Source organism: Astyanax mexicanus, chromosome 1 (genome assembly GCF_023375975.1).
Source record: "Astyanax mexicanus isolate ESR-SI-001 chromosome 1, AstMex3_surface, whole genome shotgun sequence".
In the NCBI taxonomy this organism is placed as follows: Eukaryota; Metazoa; Chordata; class Actinopteri; order Characiformes; family Acestrorhamphidae; genus Astyanax; species Astyanax mexicanus.
This window is the reverse complement of record NC_064408.1, coordinates 73,408,825-73,428,309: the sequence shown is the minus strand read 5'-3', so window position 1 is coordinate 73,428,309 and position 19,485 is coordinate 73,408,825. Positions and strand designations below refer to the sequence as shown.

Below are 19,485 nucleotides of genomic sequence, written 5' to 3'. Positions count from 1 at the left end.
GATTCTCACTGAAGGCATCAAAATAAACTATGAATTAATGAACACATGTGGAGTTATGTACTTAACAAAAAAAGGTGAAATTCTGAAAACATGTTTTATATTCTAGTTTCTTCGAAATAGCCACCCTTTGCTCTGATTACTGCTTTGCACACTCTTGGCATTCTCTCAATGAGCTTCAAGAGGTGGTCACCTGAAATGGTTTTCCAACAGTCTTGAAGGAGTTCTCAGAGGTGTTTAGCATTTGCTGGCCCCTTTGCCTTCACTCTGCGGTCCAGCTCACCCCAAACCATCTCGATTGATTGGGTTCAAGTCCAATGACTGTGGAGGCCAGGTCATCTGCCCCAGCACTCCACCACTCTCCTTCTTGGTCAAATAGCCCTTACACACCTTGGAGGTGTGTTTGGGGTCGTTGTCCTGTTGAAAAATAAGTGATCGTCCAACTAAATGCAAACCAGATGGGATGGCATGTCGCTGCAGGATGCTGCGGTAGCCATGCTGGTTCAGTGTGCCTTCAATTTTGAATAAATCCCCAACAGTGTCACCAGCAAAACACCCCCACACCATCACAGCTCCTCCATGCTTCACAGTGGGAACCAGGCATGTGGAATCCATCCATTCACCTTTTCTGCGTCTCACAAAGACACAGCAGTTGGACCCAAATATCTCAAATTTGGAATCATCAGACCAAAGCACAGATTTCCACTGGTCCATTCCTTGTGTTTCTTGGTCCAAACAAATCTCTTCTGTTTTTGCCTCTCCTTAACAGTGGTTTCCTAGCAGCTATTTGATCATGAAGGTGTGAAAGCACCCTAAGACCATAATAACTGATCTCCAATCAGCGCAAATTGAGACCACCGCTCCGCCCCTTCAGTGCTGGCTAACCGGCTGCCTTTCTGATTGAAAAGGCCCTTTTCACACAAAAAAAAACGGAAATACGTAGACGCTCGTTAGTAATAAACCGCTGATGAATATACATTGAATAACACAGATTCAAATAACTATATATAAATATAATTTAACGTATTACACACTATTACATTAAGTGGATTATTAGGTTATTTTAAATTAATTCGTTTTTTAAACAGGGAGAGCGCAGGGCTGCATGTGTTCAGCCCCGCCCCGCCCGGCCTGCTGCTCTGCTCTCCGGACACACAGCGGGGCTGTGCTCAGCGCTCTGTGTTTTGGTTTATATCTCTCTGTGTGTGTGTGATCGGGCGGACAGCGTCTGGAGGGATTCAGTAGTGGTCAGGATGCCGCTGTTTGAGGTTTTGGGGAGCGGAGGAGAGAAGACGGCCGTGGTGATCGATTTAGGAGCTGCCTACACAAAGTGAGACGGGCTTTTCTCTGTCTAAATAACATAACATAACATAGCCTAGCTTAGCCTAGCTGACGTGCTAACTGCCTTGCATCGATAGTGGACATTAAATGCGGGGATTGAATGCTTTTATTTGTTTCTCAGCCCCTTTGTTTAGTTAGTTAGCTAACATAAGTAAATGTATTCTGTTTTTGTCGCTGACACGATATATTCATTTGTTACAGGTGTAAGTTAACTGAAAACAACCAATTGCAGGGAAATAACATGACAGCTCTGTTAGCATAGCTAACCTAGCCGCCCAGTACTGGACGTTTAACATAGCTAAGCTAGCGTAACTATAATATCGAAAACCCAATACCGTACACCAGTCTGCTCTGTTTAGTGTATTTTTTCAGCTAACTAGAGTTAGCAATACCTAACCTGGCTTTCTGTGGTAAAATGCTTTATTTTCTACATTGTAAATGAATACTGAAGTCAAACATGAAGGAACACATAAGGAATCCCGTAGTAACTTAGAAGTGTAAAATAAACTAAAATAATGAAGCATTTAAGTGTTCTTATCTGGGGTTCTGTTACTTGCTCAGTCTGAAGCTGGTAACTCTGACGGGCTTATCCTGTGCAACTCTTAGATAACTAGATAACTACTTAATCTATATACATATTTAAAATATAGTAAAAAATATACAGACATAACAATATATACAAGTGCAGATGTGCAAACCTGTCAAGTCCCCTGCTTATTGCACAGTAAGCAGAAACATTATGGTATTATAAATACAAATGACAGTATAATATCCTGTGAATGTGCATGTAAATTGTTCTAGCTGTTGTCATGGTTGTCAGGGCTCTTTGAAAAAAACTTCTCCTTTTGTAAATGCTTCTCTTGTTTGGTGAGATGAATTATGGACAACTTGCATTTATGGAAGTTGTGTGTGCAAACATTTAGGAACTCCTATTCATTCAACATTTTCCTTAAATATAGGGCTCTACTCTTCTATACTAGCTAATGAAATATCTGTGAGTATTTGATTGCATTCGTCCAAATGAGCATAGTTTTGGTGTGGTAATTGATGATTTTGTTCACAAACAACACCTTATCTCATATCAAAAGTACTAGATGGCGCTCCACAAACATCTTTCCACTGCCGCAAAGCCCAATGCTTGGGTCTTAAAGTACTTTTGTATTACTTTGTACGACTCTGGATGACACTTTATGGTAACCTTAAGATCATATGTGGCTGCTTCAAAACAAATCATTCTCTTGTTAAAGTTTTTATGTGTAGGTTGTACAAGCACAGTCACAGTTATGAACCCAAGTAGCTGAATTTACCAATCAGAAGTGCAGTCATAATGTGATCACTGGTTAGTTAAATGCACTGTAACAAACATATTTGCTGTGTTGTGTTTTGGGGACCATTCCCTTTGATTTTATGTGTCATCAGGCACTTTCTAATACTCATAAACTTGTGTGTAACCCACAGGTGTGGCTTTGCTGGTGAGACTGGGCCGAGGTTTATCATCCCTAGTGAGATCCAGCGTCCTGGAGTACAGCAGGTAACTTACATTGAGACTACTGCTGGTGTCGAGTATGAAACATTTTTACTTGGATTTTCTTTGTTAATGTGATTTGCATTTTTTTCAGCCCATTAAAGTGGTGCAGTACAACATAAACACAGAGGAGCTGTACACTAACCTGAAGGAGTTCATTCACATGCTGTACTTTAGGTAGGAGATAAATTCATCGATTTATGTTGAGCACTTGGATATCTTAATACACTAAGTGTAGATGTAGTGTTTCTTGTAATGTCCTAAATCAGGGGTCGGCAATTCGTTTTTTCACGCTTATTGCCAACCTGTGTCCTAAATAATTTAAAGTGACTAAAACAGTACTTTATGTTCACAGGCATTTGCTCGTAAACCCACGTGACCGAAGAGTGGTTATCATTGAGTCCATCCTCTGTCCCTCACACTTCAGAGAAACTCTGTCCAAAGTATTCTTCAAGCACTTTGAGGTGACAAATTTTTGGAGGGGTTTAGAATAGAGAGGTTTAAGCTATATATTAGGCAATGTTTCTATAAAAAAATGCACCCCCAAATTCACACAAAATTAACTTTTTTTTTTTTTTTCATTCTTTATGCATTCTTAGGTTCCATCAGTTCTCTTTGCTCCCAGCCATCTAATGTCCATCATGACTTTGGGTATCAACTCAGCCCTTGTGATGGATTGTGGATATACAGAAACATTGGTGTTACCTGTATCCTTTTTGCATTCTTTGCAGACACAATGCTTATTTTTGTCACACTAATTTAACTGACTATAATTTCTGTTCATGGCATATTTTAGGTTGTTTGCTTTTTTATTACAAAAAAGTAAATAAAAGTAAACTTCTGAGAATATTTATCCTCAACAATTATTAGGTTTATGAAGGAATCCCCATCCTGTCTGCTTGGGAAGCTTTGCCGATGGGTGGAAAGGCTATTCACAAGTAAGTCAAGTGGAATAACTGATGAAAAGAGCTTTTGTTTAACACTTACAATCATGTATTCACAACTTCTTAAGATCGAGACCTTGAAAAACATAAACAGTGTGAATGGATTCACTGTCTTATCTCCCCATGTTTAGTGCAGTTATAATGTTCGTCACATGAATCTATTTGGTCTCAGGTATTAAAATCTCAGATTTTGAGCTTAATATATAAATTATATTATGTTAGTAGTAGGAGTATACAATATTATTGTTGAATGTTGATATTTTAAGAAAAAATGTAGTGAGAGATACTGCAGGGCTTTCAAAGATGGGGCCTCAGAATTGAAACATCAAGGGTCAGTCAGCAGCACATCGATATATTTTTTATTGTGTGTGTGTGTATAGAGTCATGTATTTCTTTACACTGTTTTCATTTCTTCTGTATAGAGAATTGGATAGTCTGCTGACGGAACAATGTACAGTGGATACAGACTCAGGCACTGGCCACAGCTTACCCACTGTGATAGGTAAGGATGCAGTACAGTCCTATAGCTACATTGTAGTACTGGGCAGTATGACCTTAAATAAATACCATGATTAATTGAACATTTGCCTGGATTACAATTAGTAAGTTTTTAAATTTAATGACTGAAGTAATAGTATAAGTTGCTCTAGTTACTCAGTTGGCTCAGTGTTTTTATCCTCCCTGTTGCTTTCTCATCATAGACTGGATTTGACCTCACAGGACAGGGCGAAGTCACATACATTTATTAATAGAATAAAAATTAACAGTTTAAATTAGGGGTGTAAAGGTACGTGTATTCTTTACGAACCGTCATGGTACAGGGATTATTGTTCGGTTTGTGCAAATGTGCGAAGAATACACAATACTCTCTCTGTCTCTCTCTCTGTCTCTCTCTCTGTCTCTCTCTCTGTCTCTCTCTCTGTCTCTCTCTCTGTCTCTCTCTCTTTCTCTTCTCTCCTCTTATGACGACGGTGGGAGAGAAACCTGGTTTCAAGCATTTAATAAAAGGGCTGGAGCCCCCTTACAACATTCCATCCGAAAAAACAAAACATGCCTATAATGAAGTTCCATTTTTATTATGAAGATAATAAAGGTGAGGCTATTCAGAATGCCCAGCTTCTATATATTTCTTTTTAAATAACCGCACCGAAAACGCACCGAACCGTGGGGTTTATACCGAGGTGTGAACCGAACCGTGAATTTTCACCCCTGTTTAAGTTGAACTTGTAGATTTCATCATTCGCCAATTTTGAATGTTGGTTTAAAGAGATGTTTTAATCCATCAAGACTTAAGAATGTGTGCGTGTGGTTTGTTTCAGTTCTCTTACCTTTTCTCTCACCAGTGCATAATTAGCTTGCCCAAAGGCATGCTGCAGGCATATATCAAACTGCAGGCATCCGTTCACAGCTATGAATTATGAATTCCACTGCTGGCCTACTTTTTCCTTCTTTTTGAAATAAGTAAGGTTAGGCTCTTGTTCATGTCATGCAGGGTGAGTGGGTTTGATTCATACAGCTCCACTTTAACCACCCACGACTCATCATTTTTGCAATATAGAGGAAGAACTGAAGGATGTTGCGATCATTGATAGCTTTAAATGCATCACTGAAAAGTAGTTTTCTGAGAACATAAGTAGAATCCAGGTCACAAAGGTAAATCAGGTCTGTCTGGCCTAAAATAGATCACCAGTCTTGCACCTCATTTGATAGAAGTATTTTGTGTTGTGTGTTTCAGGCACAGTCTCTGAAGAGGTGGTTGAAGACATCAAAGGTGAGAACCAAATCAACAGTGGATTTCAGTGAAACATTGCTGTAGGAAGCTACGTGCAAATTGTTTTACAAGTATATATTTCTTCCTTTTTTTATTTTTATGATTTAGTAAGGACATGCTTTGTCAGTGACTTGCAAAGAGGTCTGAAAATCCAGGAGGCCAAGTTCAACATGGATGGAACTGCAGAGGTATGTATGTTCAGTGTTCACCATAGAATTGAAATCCATATTTATATATCATGACTGTGCATGCTTTTAATTTAAGATAACAAATAGTTCTCTTTCTCTCATCAGAGACCTGCTCCTCCTCCTGATGTTGATTATCCCTTGGATGGAGAAAAGATTCTGCACATTAAGGGATCAATTAGGTAAACTTGCAACTTAACATGTTTATGGGACATGTTTCATACTTCTTCAGTTCAGCGAAGTTTGAGCATAAACAAACTGCCAAAACATTTGTGCCAGGTCACTAAATAGCTTTTTCACATTTAAAGATAAACTTAGATCATTGTTATGACTAAGTGCATGAATGAGCAATTCACCTTTAGCAAGAATGGTGGCAAAGCATCCTGGACCCTAATGCGATAAAACATTTCTAAACAATGACACTAACACATCCAGTTGGCACAGAATTTTAAACACCTTTAAAACAACTAAAGATTGCATAATAATTAATTTTAATTATAAAAATCAATTGAGCACTTTCAACAAATAAACATTTTTCCTTTTGGGAGATTTTTTTTAAAATTAATTTTATTTAGACTTTAATTTCTTTACTCTCGAATGCCTTTAAAATAACTTACAATATTGAACATACTAACTTTGTTGTAGGGGCTTAATTGCTGTCAGTCACTAAAGTGTTTTAAAAAATCAATGTTCTGGTATTGTTCTGATATTTTTCAGGACTAGTTTTACTTGAAGTTATAAAAGTTTTAAACTAGGACAAAAATAACTAGAGTTCTATAAAATCAAGACATTTTGACACTTGAAATATTGAAATCATCTTAGAATGTGTTAGAAATATTATTTTTTTTTATTTTTATTTTTTTTATTTATTCCCCAAAAAAATCCAAAATGTTTTGTTTCCAGAGACTCAATTGCTGAGATGTTGTTTGAACAGGACAACGAAGAAAAATCTATTGCTACATTAATCCTTGATACTCTTGTTAAGGTAAAGACTATTACAGTACCACTCAGGTTTACTGTCATGTGTTAATATTGGTCATGTAATTTTGGTAATCATAACAGAAATATTTTGCTTTTCACATCAGTGTCCTATTGATACAAGGAAGGTTCTTTCTGAGAACTTGTTGGTAATTGGCGGGACATCCATGCTTCCTGGCTTTCTTCACCGCCTCCTGGCTGAGATCCGTTTGCTGGTGGAAAAGCCCAAATACTGTGATGCTCTAGCTACCAAGAGCTTTCGCCTTCACAGTCCACCAGCCAAGCCCAACTGTACTGCCTGGCTAGGAGGTGAGAGATTATAGCCTCTAATTATATCTGTTAAACCAGAGTTTCAAAATGTAAAGTTGTTTTAAAATTTAAAAAAAAAAAAAAAAATTAAACCATTTTCTGTGTCTGCATATGCAGGGGCCATATTTGGAGCATTGCAGGACATCCTGGGCAGTCGATCAGTTTCCAGAGATTACTACAACCAAACAGGCCGCATTCCTGACTGGTGCTCCCTCAGCAGCCCTCCACCAGAATCACTCTATGACCCAGGAAAAACACCCCCACCACTCATGAAGAGGGCCTACTCTACAGAGAAATAATCTAAAAATAATCTGTCTCTTTTTTGAGACACAGAGACTTGCATCATTAGAAACCCCATGCATACTTACATTTAACAGAATTGCCAACAACAAGAACAACCAGTAGGGGGCAGTCACTATCACACTATCTCCAAGACAACTATGATCATATTTGCCCTTTGAGAGTTCTGTGACATACACATAAAAATATCACATGGTCATGGTGTAACAGACAAGAACTTAAAACACTGATTGAACATAATGGTGTATGTGTTGCTTAACTGTTTCTTTTCTTCATTGCATGTGTACTATTATTACTGTATAATCTGTGTCAGTGCTTTAAAAGTTTAACGCTAACTTATTCACATTACAGATACTTAAAATGTAGGTAAATATTGAACATTCAGAAGAAACCATGGACTCTCATATTATTGAGCATATTAATAAATACAAACATTCCAACGTTTCTTTGTTGTTACTGTTTGTGTCACTGGTGTGTAGCTGTTGTAAAGACAATGTTATGGGTTGCGGGTATACAGATATTTGTGTGGAGAAGCTACATTTAAGCAACATAAACCAACATTTGCTGAACTACAGCATTATACAGGAGTTTCAGTTTAGTTCTACAGCAGTATTAGCATTAGCCACTAACCGCGCTAAGCTCTAGCTCTTTCGCTGTTCAGAAGTACTATCGGCCTTTAGCCTGCTACTAACCCCAACGAGCACTGCTGGAGCAGCATTAGCATTAGCCACTAAGCGCCAACTCTTTCCCCATTCAGAGGTGAGTATTATCGGACTGCCCTGAAACAAGCTACGCGGGACAAACCGCTAGCTAATAGCACTCTGGCTTACCGGAACAATCAGGGCTTCTCAGTGTAGCGCTGTCGGTTGGCATTAGCCGCTAACCGGGGCTAGCTCTAGCTGGTAGCTGCTAATGCTAATGCTGCTGCACCCAGTCTCAGTGGAAATCTGAAAATGTATGCTTACTGTATAAAAATGGAAACATCCAGCAATCGTTTGACTTTAAAAGATTTTATTTTATTTTTTTAAGAATTTCAGTTTTGTTTATTTTGTGTAGCTGGGTGGTGAGACCTGCTGATTTAGAAGGAAAACATGTCGACACCCCTGTTTCTTACTAGTGTCACAAAATGTGCCTTTTGTATGAAAATATAAGTTTATTGATAATGTGCCTCATAATTCGGTGCAGTTTATAGTGTGAAAAATACGAGTACTAAAATAAATACCATGGGTGTTTTTCCTAGCGAATATTAAAATGATAGGGTACTTTTAGAAAACCAAAATCAGAGTCAAGAAACACTTTAACTGTGTAGCATTCTGTTCCTTTTTAAAGCAGTTTTAATACTGTGTTTTTGTGGTACATTTTATAAATGTAGGATGAGTTCTCTCTTTAGATAAGCTTTTGGTCCGTGTATGAAGAGCAAACTGAATAATGTTGTGATATAAAATTATAAAACACAGCCTTAAGATCCACCCATTTAGTTCCAAAACCATTTTATATTCACAACACTGGGCACGTAGTGTAGGAGCTGAATGTGTAACCTTAAGTAATAGCCAGTAACACAAATGCTGTGCTAGCCTGCGTAATGCAGCAGACATAAACTGGGTATAATACACAAAGAGAATCCAATGCTGGGCCCCTTCCTGTCAGATTGCTTCAATGTCAACACCAATAACACAAAAACTGTCTTTCAACACAGCTCTACTCTTTGTACATCAAAGAGAGCCATTGTAGTCTTTAGTTCTGTGAAATGCTCTAGTTTACAGGTACAATCACACAAAAAAGAGAGACTGACTGTCCTAATCAGTCCAAAATAGTGTTTTTAAAAGAAGCATGTTTTATTTTACCACATTTATTTTGCTATGAGTGAACATACTTGTGAACATCAGTGAGTTGTGTGATGTGATTGCTCAATGTCACTCAAAACATAACTAATGGTTAGTTTTAGAGTTTAAAGATTAATGAAGGCAGTACATTACAAATTTAGTAACATTTCAGAGTCTGTAAACTGCTTATTTATAGCTAACAGCATTATATCTGCTTTAGAGTGGACAGTTGTCTCCTGGTTGTTTACATTCCTGAGCATTCTGTATATGTTCATTGTCCAAAGCAGAGCCTCCTTATCACCTTGTATCTCCTTTAAAGCAGAGCCACATGTCAGTGAGGAACACTCCTTCATTCCACAGAGTCCTTAAACTCACTAGGCAAGGAGAAGTAGGAGAGTTTGTGTTTGTGTCTATGGTATTACAAGGATTTTCCTTGTTTCCAATGATGATATGGGTGACAGACAATCACCCTTCACCTACTATCTGAGAGATCCACTGTTGAGTAGCTCTGAAGGGTCGGATTAGCCGCACCACATAATTAAGGCTGCGTTTACATAGTGAGGAGTGATCCTAAAATGACATCTGCTTTTTTTGGTAGACTCTGGCTCTAATCACATCTACATTCAACAGATGTATATCTTACAGGTCAATGCAGCAATATTTATCTTTCATAGGACATGGCAAAAGTCATGGGACATGTAATCATTTTAGAAAAGGATTGCTGAGAAAAATGGGAAAGAACAGCCATAAATGAACCTAAGCATCAACTATGCTGTAAATTTAATCAGTATACACTGTAAGAAAACTGAAACATAATGACTTCATATGCTAAAAAGCAATTTAACAAGCTTTATTTAACTCTTAAAATTAAAGTCAAAGCATTGTAGTTGGCTTAAGACAAATAAACCTGGTTAGTTTGTTTGTTATGTTGAAGGAACAACCAGTGTTATGCTTCATGAGCCAACAACACACTTAAAATAAAATATAGATTTTACTAAAATATACTAGTGCATCTTAAAAAAATAGAATATCATTGAAAAGTTACTTTACACTTTAAATACAGAGTGATCTATTTTAAGCGTAAAGTCTCAGAAAATTTGAATGTTATATAACACTAATTGACTCCATTAAAGTTGTCAGCTGAGGGAAGCATTAAGTGCTGTTAGATTTTCCGGGAAAACACTGCGCTGACTTTGGACTTGATATATCACAGTGGATCAACACCAGCAGATGACATGGCTCTTCAAACCATCACTGATCATCAGTAAATTTTGCATTTTATTTGGAAATCAAGGGAGCAGAGCCTGGAGGAAGAGTGGAGAGACACACCGTCTCGAGACAAGCTGTTTGAGGTCTGGTGTGAAGTTTCCACAATCAGTGATGGTTTGAAGATCCATGTCATCTGCTGGTGTTGATTCACTGTGTTAGATCAAGTCCAAACTCACAAAAATCTTACAGCACTTTATGCTTCCCTCTGCTGACAACTTGAATGGAGATGCAGATTTCATTTTCCAGCAGGACTTGGCTCACTGCCCACACTACCAAGAGTACCAATTGGTCTTTTATAATATTCAAATTTCCTTAGACACTGATTTTTGGATTTTCATTGGCTATAAGCCATAATCATCAACAATAAAAGAAACGCTTGTAGCAAAGATTAAAGTGGGTATGACCAAGCAGTAGTGCAGGAATGGGGTGTGTGAGTTCCAGCTTCTTGTATAAAAACTTCCCAGAACGGTAGAGGCTGTATAGCTGCAGCACAATGGGAAACTGTATTTATACCCCTAATATCAGGAGAAGCGCTGGAGGAGGAGATGTCTGGAGCTGTAGAGTGTATGCTGTGGTCAGACAGTGCTGGTGATGTGTGTGTGGTGTGTGTGGGGGGATGAAGGATGGTGGTGGTGGGCTTGGCCCGGTCTCAGTCAGTCTCAGCAGGGTGTGTTACTACAGGCAGTTTTAAGTCCATTATCAGTGACCCGCTCCCGCCTGCACTCCTCACTCTGCGCCGGTTCGGTACACAGTCCGAGTCCGAGTTATACAGGTTAATCTCCGCTGTGGATATATCTGGATGAAGGCTGGACGGTGTTGGACCTGTCTCTGGCGCTGCCGTGTGATTCAGTATGAGCGGATTCTCCGGTATAATACAGGTACTCACCACACTGCTGCTCCACCTACCACACCTACAGGTACGAAACCAGACCACGCCTAATACATTTACTGTGTTTAACTGTGTATCTGTTCATTTACTGACCTTTTAACCTATGTAGTTAAAGTTATTTGGAACCATTTAGAAATAAAATATGTTTACAGCTCTGGAAAAAAATAAGAGACCACTTCAGTTTCTGAATCAGTTTCTCTGATTTTGCTATTTATAGGTATCCCAGCTGACCACCAACGTCAATAAACGTTAATTTCACCTTGAACGCTGGTCATGACGTGAGATGACAAAAAAATTATATGTCAGTATAACGTCTATTACTGTTACGTGCCTGTGCAGGCATATGTTTCAGTAAAATGTAATTTTATAAACTACAGAATTTTTTTTTACCTCAAATAATGCAAAGAAAATAAGTTCATATTCATAAAGTTTTCAGAGTTCAAAAAACAATATTTGGTGTAATAACCCTGGTTTTTAATCAAATTTTCATGCATCTAGGCATGTTCCCCTCCACCATTCTCACACACTGCTTTTGGATAACTTTATGCCACTCCTGGTGCAACAATTCAAGCAGGTCAGCTTGGTTTGATGACTTGTGATCATCCATCTTCCTCTTGATTATATTCCAGAGATTTTCAATTTGGTAAAAAATAAAAAAATAAAATCATTTTTATATGGCCTTTTTTTTCCAGAGCTGTTAAAACACTATTTATTTTAACAAAATTATATAGATAAACAAAAAAAACTTTGTTCAAGTGGACTATAGCAGAGGACTAATCTGTAGTTAGCTTGTCAGGTGATTAGGTGACTGTGCTGCATAGCTAATTTATAAGTCATCATCAGTTTTATAACTCTGCACCAGGAAATATCATATAACTGGAGATTAAATTCACACATGGTTCACTAATGCACTGCCTCCATATTGTAAAGCTGGGTGTAACTTTAAATGCACATGATGTCCTCTCTGCAGTCTGGAATGAAGCAACATTTCTCAAAACTTTTAACTAGTTAAAACTAGGGCTGCACAAAATTTACAAAAGCTTGACATTGCAACATTTTGTTGTTCTGCAGTATATATTGTGATATTAAAAAAATATTTCTACCAAAATACAGCAAGTTAACAAAAATCCAGCATGTCATATTAATAATGCAACCTGTGTATCCAGTATTGGGGTAAAATATTTGGTTGAAATGGCATACACAACACCTTTGGCATTAAACCAAATTAGTGAAAAGACAGAATAATGTATACAGAACTGTGCCATTTGTGAAGATCTGTTTTTGCCAAAAAAAAATAATTTTGATGTACCCTTAAAAATTATATTTGATGGTAATTATATTGGGCCGATATAATGTTTCTCTGGGAGATTTAACTACCTGTAAAAAGTTTGGACACACTTCTTCTCATTCAGTGTATTTTCTTTCTTTTTATGCTACATATAGCCACATTTAGACAGATCTGCTCACTCTTGGTATTTTAATCTCAGTGGATTCATGAGGGAGAGTCACAAGGAATAGTTTTCTCAGTGTCTTGAAGGAGTTCCTGTAGGTGGTCAACAATATTTGTTGCTTTTCCTTCATGCTAAGCTCCAGCTCATCCCAAATCACCAAATTACCCATCTCTTTTGGGTTTAAGTCAACCCAGATGGCTGCCAATGTCAAAGACGTTTATTTCATGCTGAATGTTGGTCATGACATCAGATGACCAAAAATGTTATGTCAGGATAACGTCTTATACTGTTATGTGCCTGCAGGGAAGGGATTGTGGATGACAAACCCTTGTTTACTACAAAATTCCATATGTCTTTTGTCTTATGTCTCTAATATTAATCTACAAAAGGAAATAAATAACAAAATTGTGAAAAACTGTGAAAAAAGAAAACTATTAATGAGAAGGTGTGTCCAAACTTTTGACTGGTAGTGTATGTAATGGAAAATGAGATCAGTGCTGATTATATTTTCTATCAAGTCGCAAGTTGAACCATGGCATGTATTGTTTAATCTGAATTGTGTGACATTGTGCTTCCTGCAATGTCACTATTCTACATTCACACATTGTGATGATGATGCTTAAACAATAGATTGTGCAGTTTAAAGCACATTATTTAAATGTGTACAATTCAACCAAGAATTTTGTGTTTATTTCCTTAAATGACTGTAGCTTTGACTACATTTGAGATATAAATCTCTATATGATGTTTACAGTTTGCATGTGCATGTGTGTGCATGTGGTTATCAGTGTCCATGCAGTAACCATGCTGAACCATCTTGTACAATCTTCTAAATCTTGTCTGATCTGCAGTTTATTAATCAAAGACCAGTCACAGAGTTAAATGTAGGCTTTTCAGTGCTCCAGTGTAAGCCGCAGTGTAAATAAATACTGTGGGCCTTTCTTTTGTGGCATGACACAGGGCACCCAGTCTTCTTTTCAGAGTGTGGCTGGCAATTTGCACATCCCCTAGCTAATGTTAGTTCCAACCCCTTAATGCCCCTTACTTTGCAGCAATTTGAGTCTCTGCTTGCCCTAATTAGTTTACACTTTCTACGTGTTTGTTCGCAAATCCTCCTGACAATGGATGTGGGCCATGTGTGTCCACTGGCCAATACTGGGAAACCCTGAGTCAGGCTTGGTTCAGCGCACAAGAACAATCAGCAATCTGACATTGTTCACTAGGTATTCCCTTCCTGTTTCTGCATAATTTATTCTATTATCTCCTGCTCAGTGGATGTCAGTGCTCATGTACTTAACACAGAGTCCCACCTCCACCGGTCAACATGTGTGTGCACACAGAAGTACAAAAATAAACATGTCCTGTTGGTGATACTCTCCATGAAGCTCGTTTTAGGTTGACTTTTTCTTTGTTGTAGGTTTCAAAAGCTGTCGGCACACCCCACTCTAAAGGTAAACATTTTATTGTAATGGTTTTTACGTTACTTCAGTTCTATCGGTCGAGCTAATGAGTTGCTCTGACAGGACCATTAGGTGCCTTTCACAGTGCACCTCATACATTAGCACAAGGCTTATCGGCTCCATTCTGATTCAACATTGTTCTGCTTTCAGACTCCAGCTTAATACTGGTTGTTTTAGTTCAGTTTACATTGGTTACATTTATACCAAATGTAATGATAAAAAGGAGGACTTTCTTCACACTCACTGAGATTTTTTTCAGTTGTCAGACTTTGAGAGACAGTACATCATTGGACTTAGAAAAGCAAATGGTCAGTTTGACAGATTGCCCACTATTAAGACATAAGCCAGCCTCTGGACTGCAACAGGCTGAAACTGCATTGTTTTAGTAATAAATCTAGGTTCTGGAGGCCTCATAGAGAGTGTTTTGTGCCTGCCTTTGCTGTGGAGAAACACTCCGGTCTCACTGTTGTTGTGATGATCTTGGGAGCCATTTGACAGTTAGTCATCCCTGGTAGTAGTGACATGAGGGAATATGGTGACAATGTTACTAAATGTGTTGCCTCTCATGGTAGGTCTTCCAACCTGCATTTTTAAGCAGGATAATGCTCACCCACACACATATGGGACCTGTGTGTCTCCATGCCTAACCATATTGCAGCTCATCTTTAGATATACCATAGAGGCAGCCCGACCATGAACTCCAGTCTCCATTTAATTGTACAGTGTCCCCAATGAATGTATGTATTATAATGAATATTATAATAATTTCCAAGTCCTTACTCTCACACATATCATTTTAATTTGGTTGCAACATCTACTTCTCCTTCTTCTTCTGTTGTTTTTACAATGAGTGTATATAAGCTATAGAACTCCCACTAATGTTTACATTATATTACATTATAAGTTAGTTTCAATTATTATTAATCTATTGCGGTTTACATAGATCACAGAAATAACATAAAATAAAAACTGTTTTAGATTCGCATCTCTGTTCAGTTCAGGATGAGTATACCCTTTTAGATTTAAGCACATTTGAACATAAAAAATCTGTTTGTTTATTGAATTGAAATTAAACAATGAATATGTGCTTAAAGTTCAGCATTAATTTGAGCACATGCACAATCAGAAAAGCCGTGTGGGTTTTACAGTTGCATCATTCACCCCCGACTTTAGAGGTTTAAACGTAATTAAACAAACTAAGATCATTTTAAATTTAATTTAATGGATTGTCAATTTGAGTAACTGTTCTGAAATAAGTCAAGTATTTTTCCTTAATATATTATAAATTTCACTTTGGGGGTAAAACACCCTGAGAATACACAGGAACTGAAAAAAGCTTCAGTAAAGGGTGGGCAAAACACTATCAGACAAGAATCCCAGTATCAGGTGATGGCAATGGGTTTCAGGCTTTGATCGGTTATTGACTGTGTATTTGCAATAAAGTATTCGTTTTATTAAGTTAGCTTCCCCAATATGCATTTAACTACCCTGCTCATCACATAATTCTGTTATGTTGTAGTAAAACTAAAATAACCACCTTTTTATATGCTAGTTTCTGGCTTGCCTGCTCATAATACTACTGTCTTAATCTGTTACATTAGTTTTCCTATTATTATTTGTGTCTTCTAACAAGTTATAATTAAAGTAAATAGATTTATTGAAAAGATAATATTTCTAATAGACTTTTTATACTTTTTATAGCTTTTTTTAGTTTTCCATTGCTGGGATCAGATGTGCTAAGGAAACAAGCATTAGATTAGGGCAGAGTGGTCCAAAGACTGAATTAGCATTTCTTTTTATGCTTCATTCATAGTTATATAGCAGTAATATTATGTCTTATCAGTGTAACACATAATAAAATTATGGTGTCTGCTGTTGTAGTGATGCTGTTTCATGAGGTTTGGGTTCGAAGCCTGTGCCGCTCCCTGGAGAAGATGGTATCAGTGGAACACGAGTACCCAGGCGGTGTGGAGCACATATTCAGTCCTGGCTGTGTGCCACTACAGCGTTGTGCTGGCTGTTGTAATGATGAAAAACTAGAGTGCTTCCCTACCCTTACACGTAACATTACAATGCAGGTACCGTTTTTCATCATTAATTGCTATTGTGCACTATTAAATGTACCCACTGAATTCACACATAAAAATGAAACCCTTACTGAAAAACAGCATGACCAGTTTAACCTGGTAGAGCTGAGTAAGAGATCTTGAGCAGTACAGAGTATGTTTTTGTTTGAGTGCGATAGTTTGCTGGTCTACTAACATGATCAACCTCAATCCCTCAACAGAGCTTTCATGCTCTGTTTCATGTAGAGGTTCCTGCTAAAAGGACAGTAATAAATGCTCCAAAATGACTAAATGAATTACATTGGCATCCAATGGATGTTATGACAATTTATGTTTTCTCCACAATCGATTATCTCGCCTCATAACTGTTAATTATTTGATCATTTGATCTTGTGCATATTACTTTAATTGACTTGATGTAGTTGTTAACTATGGCTATCCATCACCATAACATATGATTGTAGTATTAGGCTCTCTGGACTGGATCCCTCTGGTCTCTATTATTATTACTATATTATTTACTACCAGCACTTAAGAGTGTTTAATTAAAAACATAAAACTGATTTTATATAGGTATTTGAACTTTAATTTGGTTTATTTATAACGTTTTAAAGTTGTTGGGTGTGGGAGTGTTTATTGATAGTTAATGATTAAAGGACTAAATAAAAAGTGGCAACATTAATAACATGCATTAATAATCAACAGTCTGGATTTTGTAATAACCAAAATTATTGGCTCAAGGATGCCAATACTGACTGCTTAAAAACTGGAATTACTTAAAATTTGAATTGTATTAAAGTAATTTGTCAATAAAGGTTAATATAGGTAGTGAGCCAGTTGAAGCCTAAGAGCAAGGAAAAGCCTGTCACTTTTTATTATTTGTGCATTGTAATATACTGTCACCATATAATTGTACACTAATAATTTAAATAATTGTATAAATTATGTGGTGCTATTAGTATTATTATTATTATTGGTAGTAGTAGTAGCAGTAATAGTAGTAGTATTGTTGTTTTGAGTTGTGTAAATAGGACAGTCATTGGTCTGAATCATGTTTACTTTTGTCCTTAATGCAGCAGTTTTACCTGTTTCAAATGTCCTTATTACTCCTTTATATATCTTTTTGCTTTCAGCTGGTGAGGATAAGCCCAGCACAGAGGACGAGGCAGTATGTGCAGCTTTCATTTTTAGAGCATCATTCGTGTGAGTGCAGGTATGGAACTCAAGCATCTCCTTAAAGAACCTTTAATTGAAACTCACTGTTATTTATTTTGTCATTAATCTAATGATATTTGTCATGTTTAGACCCAAACGGAGCCACAGAAGAAATCAAAGGTGGGTAGTTTCGTTTTTCCTCGATAAATATTCCTGATTTAAACCACTTTACAAAAAGTACAAATATCTATTATCTAGTTTTTTCTGCTATTTCAGACAGAGGATCGGTAGCCCGCGCAGAAGAAAAAAAGGGAAACATGGAAGGAGGAAAGAAGCAAACTTTTCCAAGTAAGCTCTGAACTGCCCCCTGGTGGTGAAAAGTGAATGGTAAAACACTGTTGAGTTTACTGAACAGGGTCAACAGTTAATTCAAATTTTAGTGTAATATTATACTGATGAAGAAATCAGCAACACAAAGTGATCAGTGGGTAATCTAAACGCTACGATCTGACCACAAAGATCAAAATATCTGTTACTGTGAAAAGCTAAATGAGTAAAAATATCCCGATTTTACACAACAAATGTTAAAAATTATTTTTATATATATTTTAAGCAAGATATTTTTTATTTCACTTTTTACAATGAAAAACAATGAAATCTACTGCTACTCTTGATTTTGGATTAAACACTGGATGAGCAGAGTTTTTGCAAACCTGAGCATAAAGTGTGAATGTGATCGGGTGAAGCTTTTCATTATGCATCATTTTTTTGTTTGTTTAGGGGTCCTGATCATCATAGATAGTATGAGAATTCCCAGGCACTCTCTGTTTTTCATCTTTAACACAAACACAGATGGACATGAGCTCTGCCCATCACTCGTGAAAATGGACAATAAGCAGACGCATGTGGGATATAAATTATGACAAGAACTTCAGCTGTCTGTCTCCAGGGCGTTGCCCTCGCAGTTCACTGACAAAGAAGCGTTGTCAAGAGGAAGGAACTGGCAGAGCTGAATTCCTCTGTTCCTGTCTGCTTTGGTACCTTGTTGTCTCTTTGTAGTAGTTGACTCTGCTGTGGAAGTGAAAAGGACAAATAATGTTCACAAAGGGGAAAACTGATATTATCATTTGTAATAAGCTCAGGTCTAGTGCTGAGCAGTATTGATGAAACTGAACATCACAATGCTCTTCACAAGTTTGTGATCCGTTTACAATTGTCTATATTTCTGCATAAATTTGACATAAAACTTTATCAAATTTTCACACAAGTCTCAAAAGTAGAAGAGATCTAAATAAAACAAATATTACACATGGTCATTTTACTGACCAGAAGCGGGTCACACCAGACACTGAAAGCAAAAAGGTTCACAAGAATTTGCCACTTACAGATATGTTACTGGATATTTTTCCTAAATATATAAATGACTAAATCATATGTGTTATTGGTTTGATTTGGTTCTCTTAATCTATTTTTAGGACTTTTAATTTGATTTGAATCAGATAAATGTATAATACTTTCAAATCTATGCAGAAATAAAGACAATTCTAAAGGGTTCACAAGCTTTTAAGCACCACTGTACCGTGGCATCAAATGGAAGTTTGCATAAATAAAGTGAATGACCTTGTGTTTCCAGACTACATGAGTAATTTATTTATAAGATATTGTTTTGCACATTTTAAACAGCTTATATGATTGGACAGTTAACCACTTTTACAGAAAGGGAATTTAATATGTATTGTATTTTTGTGTAGTTTAATATATGCACAGTTCTTCCTAAAAATCTGACCCTGATTATGCTAACTTTGCGCTTCATGTTGAAGCAGAAGTAAATAGTACTTTGACTAGAAAAATCACCAGATCTTAATCCCACTTCTCAATCTGGGACAGCTGGGGAAATGCTGAAATATTAAGCATATAGTTTGGAAAAATGGGCTAAAATGACTTACTGTTTTTTTTTCACATTATAAAGCGCACCATATTATAAGGGACACGTCTATTATCTGGTCTATTTTCATATTTTAA

The 19,485-nt window shown here is 37.0% G+C and overlaps 2 protein-coding genes across 2 annotated transcripts; both read left to right on the top strand.

Moving 5' to 3' along the window:
* Positions 1 to 1,113: 1,113 nt before the first annotated feature.
* On the top strand, positions 1,114 to 7,794 carry actr10 (actin related protein 10). Its single transcript, XM_049482932.1, has 13 exons — positions 1,114 to 1,327; positions 2,797 to 2,869; positions 2,958 to 3,040; positions 3,219 to 3,327; positions 3,463 to 3,570; positions 3,734 to 3,801; positions 4,230 to 4,309; positions 5,543 to 5,578; positions 5,687 to 5,766; positions 5,872 to 5,945; positions 6,667 to 6,748; positions 6,849 to 7,050; positions 7,168 to 7,794. Exons 1-13 carry the CDS (start codon positions 1,251 to 1,253, stop codon positions 7,347 to 7,349), a joined length of 1,254 nt encoding a protein of 417 aa, XP_049338889.1. The 5' UTR covers positions 1,114 to 1,250; the 3' UTR covers positions 7,350 to 7,794.
* A 3,238-nt stretch (positions 7,795 to 11,032) lies between these two features.
* On the top strand, positions 11,033 to 18,652 carry pgfa (placental growth factor a). The gene is made up of 7 exons (XM_022687064.2): positions 11,033 to 11,359; positions 14,200 to 14,233; positions 16,124 to 16,320; positions 17,442 to 17,521; positions 17,614 to 17,643; positions 17,740 to 17,811; positions 18,244 to 18,652. Exons 1-7 carry the CDS (start codon positions 11,294 to 11,296, stop codon positions 18,263 to 18,265), a joined length of 501 nt encoding a protein of 166 aa, XP_022542785.1. The 5' UTR covers positions 11,033 to 11,293; the 3' UTR covers positions 18,266 to 18,652.
* The last annotated feature ends 833 nt before the right edge of the window (positions 18,653 to 19,485 follow it).